General features: G+C 48.3%; 2 protein-coding genes across 3 annotated transcripts; one reads left to right on the top strand and one right to left on the bottom strand.

The window, feature by feature from the left end:
- The first annotated feature begins 972 nt into the window (after nt 1-972).
- Nucleotides 973-3,224, top strand: LOC101786640 (dnaJ homolog subfamily C member 28). The gene is made up of 3 exons (XM_004974167.2): nt 973-1,283; nt 2,416-2,746; nt 2,832-3,224. The coding sequence occupies exons 1-3, from the start codon at nt 1,045-1,047 to the stop codon at nt 2,919-2,921; spliced, it is 660 nt and encodes a 219-aa protein (XP_004974224.1). The 5' UTR covers nt 973-1,044; the 3' UTR covers nt 2,922-3,224.
- Nucleotides 3,225-5,064: 1,840 nt separating this feature from the next.
- Nucleotides 5,065-8,779, bottom strand: LOC101785978 (serine carboxypeptidase-like 51). Of its 2 annotated transcripts, XM_004974165.4 has the most exons (10): nt 8,464-8,769; nt 8,273-8,367; nt 7,782-8,180; nt 7,491-7,558; nt 7,318-7,423; nt 7,030-7,241; nt 6,814-6,934; nt 6,173-6,225; nt 5,924-6,062; nt 5,065-5,387 (listed from the first exon to the last, which is right to left on the bottom strand). In XM_004974165.4, exons 1-10 carry the CDS (start codon nt 8,621-8,623, stop codon nt 5,319-5,321), a joined length of 1,422 nt encoding a protein of 473 aa, XP_004974222.1. In that variant the 5' UTR covers nt 8,624-8,769; the 3' UTR covers nt 5,065-5,318. The 2 variants fall into 2 exon arrangements, with proteins under 2 accessions (XP_004974222.1, XP_004974223.1); XM_004974166.4 differs by lacking the exons at nt 5,065-5,387; nt 5,924-6,062; nt 6,173-6,225 and adding an exon at nt 6,245-6,708 and having other exon boundaries at nt 8,464-8,779.
- Nucleotides 8,780-9,321: the final 542 nt, after the last annotated feature.

Here is a 9,321-nt window from a genome sequence, read left to right as displayed (position 1 = left end):
AGAGTTGGCCCGGGTATTGTAAACCATGTAGAAGAAGCCAGGCTCGAAGCTGCCGGGGATGCAGGTGCCGAGGCGGAGAAGGAGCAAGCTCTTGTGGCTGCTGGCGACGGAGGCGGAGGCGGGGTAGCAGCACTGGGAGCGGCTGGGTGGCCAAGCGATCTTGAGTGACAAGGAGGTCACGCTAGGGGCGTCGGCGACCTGGGAAAGGCAGGGCTCAGTGCCGTCCAACATGTCGCGGTAGTAGTCATCTTCTTCGCAGTCGCACGAGAAGGTCAGCGGCTCCTTGCGCACGGCGTAGGCTGCTTTGCGCTCGCGCAGTGCGTCGAACGTCGACCCCTCGACCTCCTCCCGGTACCGGATCTGCTCTGCTCGGAAGGCAATCCCCATCTCGTCTTCGTTGCTCCACTTGTATTTGTCGCGGACAAGCTCCATGACCCCATCGTGTGAAAGCCATCCTGATTCTTGGATGAAGGCGTGGACTTGATCGACGAATCCCACGCGTCGGTCGACCAACACTTCCATGGACGGGCGACCTGCCGTGGGTGGCAACGGTGGTGCTCGTTGAGGATCCGCCGCCGTGGAGCGAGGAGGAGAGGAGGATACGACGGTGGCGGCGGGCACGATGCCAACTCCCCAACCAAAGATTTGGTTTATGGCCCAGCAGCCCAAGTTTGAGACCAACCAACACACCAAACGCACCATAGGCCCATTATCCGCTTCCTCATCGGCCTACTCCACTCCAGCCCGCGGCCTGGCAAATTTACCGAAACCCCCCTTTTGGACTGTGACTATTAATCGCGATCCAAATTTTTGCATAAACCCCCTTAATTTGGATCGCGATTAAAAATCGCGACCCGATTTTTTTCACAAAACCCCCTAATTTCGCAATTAATAGTCATGATCCGATATTTTGCAAAAATACCACTATATTCCTGAGAACGTTCACAAATAAGCCCTCCGCCTCCGGATGGCGGCGTCGTGTAAGCTGCGCAGCCACAGGCGGGCCCGTGGGTCGCCGTCCATCGATCGCCGCCAGGGTCTCCAATGGCGGTGCTGGCCGCCGCACCGCGCCGCCTCCTCGCGCCCGCCCGCAGCCGCCGCGCCTTCTGGTCGGCCTCCTGGAGCGCCGACCCGGCCGCTCCCTCCGCCTCGTCGCCGCCCCCGGACAGCAAGAAGAAGAAGTCGCCGTCCGGGTCTGCCCACCACCGCCTGGCCGCCGTCATGGACGCCGTAAACGAGCGCAAGCTCCCTCCCGAGCTCCGCGGCCGAGGCAACGCAGTAAGGTCAGGCATCTCCATCCCTGATCCCTCCTCCATACCGTACGAGACTCGCCGATAAACTCGCGGGGGGGGCCTTTGGGGGGGGGGGGGGGGGATTCGGCATGATTTATGCTGCAACAATAAGTGGGCAAAGGAACTGCTAGTTCTGTGCAATTTGATTCACGATATATATGTTACAGAAAACAAAATCCACCATGTAGTTAGTCTTGAAATTTGCAGAGAAAAAAATCCACCATGCACAATTTGCAGGCTAACCTTCACAGAGGTTAGTCTTGAAATTGTTTGTACTTGATAGACGTTTGTAGAGGCTGTGAACCACTACTATAGCAGCAGATATTTTTCCTTGTTCTCAAAACACGATATTAGTGGTACAATCAATTGCCTCATAGACGTTGTAGTGTGATATGTTGTTTCTTCTTGACTAAATTGGCATTTTCTTTTGTCAAACTTTAGCTTGCACCAACATCTTGTGTTGTGCAGCAACATAACATGCAATTCGAGAGTAATCCTATCAACCTGTTCTTGCATGTAAGACCAACCAACCATCCAACCTTTTGGCAGCTGGTACTAGAACCCGTTTTAATCATTGTATGTGTCTTCTGTACCTTTGCTTAACCTAGTGTTGTTGTTTAAAGCTTTCTCATGACGATGATGATCAAATTACCGGTACCTGCTTTGGACATTATGTTAATTTGAAACCTTGTTGTCCTTCAGGTTAAGCAATTAGAGTGCTCTTGATCAAATTTTAGTTATGTGGCAGCCTTGATGTCAGCAGTAGATTCTCCTGGCAATAATTTCTGAATTTAAGACTGGATAAATGTTAAAGCTGGTGTCTCATTGAGACATCCAAGTTCTGACACTTGCGCATTATTTGTCCAAGTATTTAGTCTGCCCCTGATAATCTGTAGATACAATTGTTTCTCCTTACAGTCCAAGCTCCTTTTATGCATCCGTGGTCTCATGCTGTAAATCAAGTTTAGCTTAAGCAATAATGTCCTGAGCTTAGCTGGTGTGGATAAATGTTAAAGATGGTATCTGTATCTCATTCAGACATCCAAGTTCTAACACTCGCACATTACTTGTCCAGGGATTCAATTTGCCCCTAATAATGTACACCTTGTTTGCCATTTCTCAGGTCTGAAACTGACATTGTAAATGTCGTTGAACAAAGAATATGGCATTCAATGGAAGAAGGGCACTTTGAAAATCTACCAGGGAAGGGAAAACCCCTGAACATCGATTCCAATCCTCATGCCGATCCTGCTGAAGACACCCTTTACCGGATACTTTCGAGAAATGGTTGTGCACCTGAATGGGTTGAACTGAATAAGGAAATCCGTGGCATGATTGCGAGCTGGAGGTCAGCATTAAAGAAGGCTTGGGCAAACCAGTCTGAAGATGATGGTTTTAGCTGGAATGATGACTGCAGGATTCTCCAGGAACAAATTCGCCAGATAAATGATAAGGTGCTGCTCGGCACCAGCTCACATATCCCTTTTCATAACCCCTGAAATGGAATGATGAGGAGGTCTGTTTCATGTAAAATTGCAGGTTTTCCGGTACAACCTGATAGTACCTTTTGGGCGGCAGATGTTTGGTCTGAACTGGGACAAGGAGGTGGAAAAACTGAAGTCGGAATAAGAAGAAACAAGGACAAGGAGGTGGACAGATTGAAGTAAGGACATAGCATTGGGGAGCAGAGCACTATGCTCCTGGATTTTTGTTGTATCAAAATGACCTGTTACTAGGACTATCTAGTAGCACATACAAATACTTTGTTGTTACTCCATGAAGAGAGGAAGTATAGGTATTTACACGTACTAGGATTTTAATTAGTATGTATACTTTTGAAAACCATGTGTTTTGGGTGCTGTAGCCCATTTTGCAGTAGCAAAACTCTATATGTTGTGTGAGTTGGGGCTGTTGGAACTGTTGTGATTACAATTGCGGCTCAAATTGCTCTGTGATGCCATGGTTTGTTACGGTTTACAGCCAGAACGTCTGGGGACGCAACAAAAACAAGGCATTAACCTCCTTTTCAGGAGCTGTGTAGTAGCGAACCCGGCGGCTGCGGCCAGTCGTCAGGTCTCCATTGTCGTCGGGCTTCAGAGAAAACGTCGTCAGCCGGAACATCCAGCGACTCCAATTCGATTCCGTTATTGTATTATGTATACTACAAGAATCGATTGCAAAACATCATCGTATCCAAATATGAACCAGCGGCGAGGCGACAAAAAAAAAGAAGGAGAAAATCGCGCATTTATATTTGATTGCCGCCTGTGTTGTTATATCTGCGGTAGCAATTGACGATATAACTTGGACATGATTTATGCTGCAAGATTAAGTTTTTGTTTGACTTGAAACGATGCTGCGAAAGTAAGTGTCAGTTAGGGTTGTAGTAATGTGCAATTTGATTGACTGGTGTAATTTTTGGGCTTGAGATGATTGATATATCTGATGCTTGTGTATTTTTATTTTCATGAAAGGATATAGTTTGCCACTAATAATCTACAACTTCCTTGCTATTTTACAGGTCTGAAACAGACATCGTAAATATATCATGGACCAAAGAATATGGCATTCAATGGAAGAAGGGCACTCGACCAGGGGGCTCCCTTTACAAGGAAACGGTTGCATGACCCTGGGATGGAGGTCAGCATTCAGGCAGGCCTGGGCATATCACTCTTTACTCTGCAGACCATGTTTCTACCTGGAATAATGGTGACTGATTGGCCGTATAAATGATAAGGTGCTGCTTGGCATGAAGTTCCATTAGTATATTTTTTTGGTTGGTGGAAATGCCAAAATGGAATAATTTGTGGTTCTATTTGGATGTAAGGTTGCAGGTTTTCCGGTACAACCTGACAGTACCTTTTGCCTTTGGGCGGCAGATGTTTGTCTGAACAGGACAAGGAGATGGACAAATTGAAGTTGAAGTGAGAACAAAGGACTTAGTAGTGGGACAGATTGAAGTAAGAAGAGAACAGGGATTATAATGCACCTGGATAACTTGTACTGAATTTTTCTGTAACTAGTAGGACATAGTTAATGGTCCATGAAGAAAAGCTTATGCATGGATGGCTTTTATTAGTACTGGATGGAGTATATGCTCTTGTAAACCAAGTTTCCCAGTGTAAATGCAAAAAACTGCCTTCTAAAAAGGGAAATAAATAGTGCTGTAATCCATTTTGCCGTAACAATCGGTGTATGTAGCGTGGGCAGAGCCTGAGCTTATTTTCTGCAATGAAACCAACGTATTGAATGGTGAATTTTGTGAAGTGTTGGAGTTGTTCAGCTGCAATGTTATGTGTGTCCTGAGCGTGCAGTTGAGTTAGATACTAATTAGAACTATTAAATATAGATTAATTATAAAACCAATTGTACAGATGAAGGCTAATTCACGAGACGAATCTATTAAGCTTAATTAATTCATGATTAACACATATTTATTGTAGCATCATATTGTCAAATCATGAACTGATTAGGCTTAATAGATTCGTCTCATGAATTAGCCTCCGTCTGTGCAATTAGTTTTATAATTAGCTTATATTTAGTTCTTCTAATTAGTACCTAAACATTTGATGTGATATAACAGGAACTACCGTGAACCGAACACCGCGAAGCTGTATGCTCGATCGTACATAAACTCTATTCTAGTAGGTGCAGAAGCAAGAAGCAGGTGAGGTTCAGAGGTTGGGTCAGCTCAGGAGTTATGAGTCAGGAGAAGGCACTGTCACTCGGACTGTGACGCAATAAATATTGGTTTTTGATTGTTCGCTGTCAGTCACCGAAAATTCAGCTGCCAGGCAGCGGTGCTATAATTTCATATTGTTGTGTCTATCATATCCTTTTCCTTTGTATTTCTTGCATGTCTCGTAGTAAATTGCCAACAATCAATTCCTTTTCTGTATCTATGAAAGAAGACTGAATGTAGTATTACAAAACTATAGGAAAAAAAAAGAATCTTGATGTCAGCCTGTAGTTGACTGTAGTCTGTAGCCTGATTTCATCGTCCTCGACGTCCTGTGCTCCTACTTGTTACTTGGCAGGAGATCGTGTAATGTCAGCCAGCATCTTCAGCGCAGGGCAAGGGTTGTCAATGGGTACCTGGTTTTTGTTGCCACCAAAACAAAAGGCTGAGCATTAGTACGATGACGTCTTATCATTAGCATCTGAGTATCCCATAAACATTTTGTTTATCTTGTTCATGGAACATGCACGTCGTCCCCCATGCATTAAGTTTTTTTATTTGGGACGTGCACGCCCCCATAACCATTGAAGCAGGCCTGTCCTAGCAGCTGAGGTGCCTACATCGTCTATCACTGTTGGTGCATGTGTTCCTGCCTGGCGTGCGGCCTAGGTCTTGTCTCTCTTGTATCATCATCATCATGGAAACGAAACGAATGCATTTCCTGTGCACGTGGCCATGAAAAACCTCCCTCACCAACTGTATGAATGCATACCCTTTCCAGCTCACGCAGGAAAAGGATGATGGGCCTGGCCGTGCCTCAGTATCCTATGAGCGAATGGTGGATGCGTCACCATCTCAGCTCAGCACGCGTGATGGATCGATCACAGCAGTGTGCAATGTAATGGTTGCTTCTGTTCTAGAAGATTATAGGGTAAATATGAATTAGACTTACCATGTGTCCAGCTCCGAGTATCCAGTAGAAGTTGAGGTTCTTGTAGGACCTGACGAAGGCTTGGGTGCCGGATTGGCCTTCCTTGTTGCAGTAGATGGGCTTCCTGGGTGAGTCCATGAAGCTCTTGAGGCCGTCCCACCTGGCAGCAAGCAGCAACAAGGTCAGGACATGTGTAGCATATGATGGAACATGTGTAGTATATGATGAGAGACAGAATAATGCAGTGCAGAACCAAACAAATTTACTGACTTGAGCTTCTGAACCCAGTCCATGGTGCCTTTGGTCGCGCAGATGAGGTCGAGCTGCACAATGCAGGAGACAGACTGGATCATTAGACAATGAAGAGCAAGTTGTTAGTTTGCAGATCTAATGAAATGGCTGGCATTTGGTTTTGTTCGAGCTAGCTGGCTTCGTTCTGACAGACCCCTGTGTCTCTTGTACAATGAGCCTACTCAGGCAGGCTTGGTTTGCAACTTTGAAAAGAAAAATGGAGACAAACTTTCCGGATGCCCGTGACGGGACTCACGGACAAACTTTCCGGATGCCGTGCATCTACTGTACGTTCATCATGGAGTTATATTCCCATGGATCCTTGCATTGGGATCACACTGCACGTGCCACACGATTTGGCTGCTCATGTAGCAAGCAGTACATGGTGTGAATGACACCGGCCAAACAAAAAGGCAAGATTTGAGAGCATGCACATGCTCGCTTGCTTGCTGCTGACACACAGGCCAGAGCACGGCCGGCAAATGTGACCACTACTGTGCCAGCAACACCTCCATCTGTCTCGAATAGATCAGAATCAGATGTGTAAGTTTGGGTCTTTGGCTGTGAGTTTCAGGATCGACAAACACAAGGGAGTAAAGTCAGTCTGATCAATTTCGTACCTGGCCGCTGTAGATGGTAACATTGACGCCGAGCTTGAGCAGCTGATCCACCTCTTGGATCCTGGGCTTCATGAAGTCACCCGCGAGGGCGTCAAAGACATCCCCTGACTCTTCTCCCCACCTGCAGCAGGCAGAGCACACAAAGGAACAGAAGGAATGCTGGTCAGTATATATGATCTCATCTGAACAAGGCAATGCAAGCAAATGATTACGTACGAGACGTCCTTGGGGACGATGCCGAGCTTCTTCTTGATGACCGTGTTCATGAGACCTTCGAAGCCGCCCTCCTGCGATGCCGCCGCCATGGACTCGAGGTACCCCGAGTAGCCTTTCTTGCTCCTGAACGAGGACAGGGTCGATCTCTTCCGCTGCGCCGTCGTGGTCGTGGCGTCCGACGGCGCATCGTCCTTGAGGAAGTTGTAGAAGTCCTGCGTGCAAATTAAAGCTGCTCACTTAGCAACCAGAGAGAGGAACCAACAAGAAAGGCACTGCTTGCTTGCTTACGACGGAGTTGGAGTTCTCGAGGACGACGCTCTCCAGCTCCGACCACGACTCCTCGGCGTCCGCGAACTGCTGCTTCTCCACCTGATCCTTGATCTTCGCCGCCACACTGACCATTCAGTTACACATGGATCATCCTTCAACTCGGAAAACCAATGCAAGAAGAAGAAGAATACCTGTTGCACTGCTGCAGGCCCTTCTCGTCGACCCTGGACACCTGGTACAGCAATGGCCCCCACGACATCTGCAATGCGTCGGCTATTAATTTTGCTACTACCCAAAAGCTGTCACTGATCATGCATGCATTGACCGCAGCTTGAGGGGAAAAAAACATTTTTTTTCAGGATTCAGTAATCAGTCTACAGTCTCAATCATCTTTGACAAACTGGCTAGCTAGCTATGGATTTGATTTGGTTGACTAGTAGCAGAGTAGGACAAGAAGAAGAAGAAAGAAGTGACTAACTGACCACGAAGTCGAGTGGCGAGATCCAGCTATCTCCGAGGGCGACCCCGGCGAGGTTGGCGCGGAGGCGGCCCTGCTCGACGGCCCTGAGCGCCGCCAGCGCCGTGGTGACGGCGAACTTGCCGCCGTAGGACTCGGCGACGATATAGAGCGGGCTGGCCCGGAGGCGCGGGTTGTCGCGGTAGAGCGCGCAGAGCAGCGCGACGAGGTCGCGCGCCGCCTCGGCGTCCGTGCGCGCCATCAGGCTCTTGTCGCCGCCCTCCACGTAGCTGAAGCCCGTGCCCACGGGGTTGTCCACGAAGAGGAGGTCGGCCTTGGCGAGCCAGGTGGTTGCCCGGGGCTTGAGCTCCGAGTCCAGCGGCCCGATCTCCATGAAGTTGCCGTACCCGACGCCCGACGCGCCCTGGCCAGGATTGCAGTCAAATTCAGCAATCTATCTAGTTTTCCATCATCATTGATCGATCCAACCGAATTGCGCGGTTGCTATGAACTCACCGGACCTCCCTGCAGCCAGAGCACGGTCGGCCATGGCGTCCTGCCGTTGTCCACGCGCTGCGGGCTGTGGTACAGCCACCAGAACATGTGCGCCTCTGCGGCGGCAGGAATTGAACAAGACGAAGAATCAGAACGACGACTTAAAGTTGTGATGGAGCATCAGAGGTAGTAGATGGGAATCGAGAGCTTACTGGGTCGGACTTGGACGTAGCCCCACTCCTCGGAGCCGTCGGCCGTGCCGGCGGCGTCGGCGGCGAGGACGAAGGCAGCCGCGGCGCACAAGAGCAGGAGCAGCGCGACGAACGGCCTCGGCGCCATTGCTACCTGCGACAAGGACGCTACAGGGCTCATCTGCTCGGTCCTATCAACACGGAAGAAGGCGGTTGAATTGAATTGGAGTCGAAGCGGCTTTACGGGGAAGCCTGCCTAGCTATATACAGTACGTAGTAGAGGCGTAGGAGGAGTATTGTGCTACAAGGATTCCCGGGCTGCTATGGCGTGTATTCTCCCGTATCCATCCTTTGGATCGGGTATTATTGATGGAGACCACGAAGACGACTGCTGCGGCGGGCAAAGGAACAAAGAATTAAATGAAAGAAAGAGCGGGACTTTTCCAGTTTGCCCCTTTTTCATTAAACTAATCCTTTTTCTGAAAAAAATAAAACAAAAAATAATATGATTTCTATGGCTAAGAGCTTAGATATGCCACGAAAAATGGGACCTGGATCCACTAGGATTTGATGCTGAGACCATATGTTGCAACAACACCTACAACGGCGCAACACCACGGGAATAGACCCTAGTCCCGCCGACATCCATCCTATATGTTAGCCTCACCATGCAAATATTTTTCGTCATGTCAGCTGCCACATCCGCACCTCAGTCTACGTGGCATGCCTCAACATTTTGTGCTGGCATGCTGAGCTTTATATGTACTTTTTTTAAAAATAAAAATAAATAATGTTAGCACGGGTTTATTTGTAGGAAAGTTTGTTGGAAGGGTTAAATGAAAAGTTTCCACGGATGGATACCCGTGGGCCATGGATGGA

The sequence above is a fragment of the Setaria italica genome, chromosome VI (assembly GCF_000263155.2).
Source record: "Setaria italica strain Yugu1 chromosome VI, Setaria_italica_v2.0, whole genome shotgun sequence".
NCBI classification, from domain to species: domain Eukaryota; kingdom Viridiplantae; phylum Streptophyta; class Magnoliopsida; order Poales; family Poaceae; genus Setaria; species Setaria italica.
The sequence above is the reverse complement of the archived record's forward strand: the minus strand, read 5'-3'. Positions and strand labels throughout refer to the sequence as shown.

Bases quoted from the DNA above. Each gene is read 5' to 3' on its own strand.
- LOC101786640 (XM_004974167.2), top strand. From the start codon at position 1,045: ATGGCGGTGCTGGCCGCCGCACCGCGCCGCCTCCTCGCGCCCGCCCGC. The intron at 1,284-2,415 runs GTCAGGCATCTC...GCCATTTCTCAG, and splicing joins GGCCGAGGCAACGCAGTAAG to GTCTGAAACTGACATTGTAA. The intron at 2,747-2,831 runs GTGCTGCTCGGC...GTAAAATTGCAG, and splicing joins TTCGCCAGATAAATGATAAG to GTTTTCCGGTACAACCTGAT.
- LOC101785978 (XM_004974165.4), bottom strand. From the start codon at position 8,623: ATGAGCCCTGTAGCGTCCTTGTCGCAGGTAGCAATGGCGCCGAGGCCG. The intron at 8,181-8,272 runs GTGAGTTCATAG...AATCCTGGCCAG, and splicing joins TCTGGCTGCAGGGAGGTCCG to GGCGCGTCGGGCGTCGGGTA. The intron at 7,424-7,490 runs GTATTCTTCTTC...CTGAATGGTCAG, and splicing joins GGCCTGCAGCAGTGCAACAG to TGTGGCGGCGAAGATCAAGG.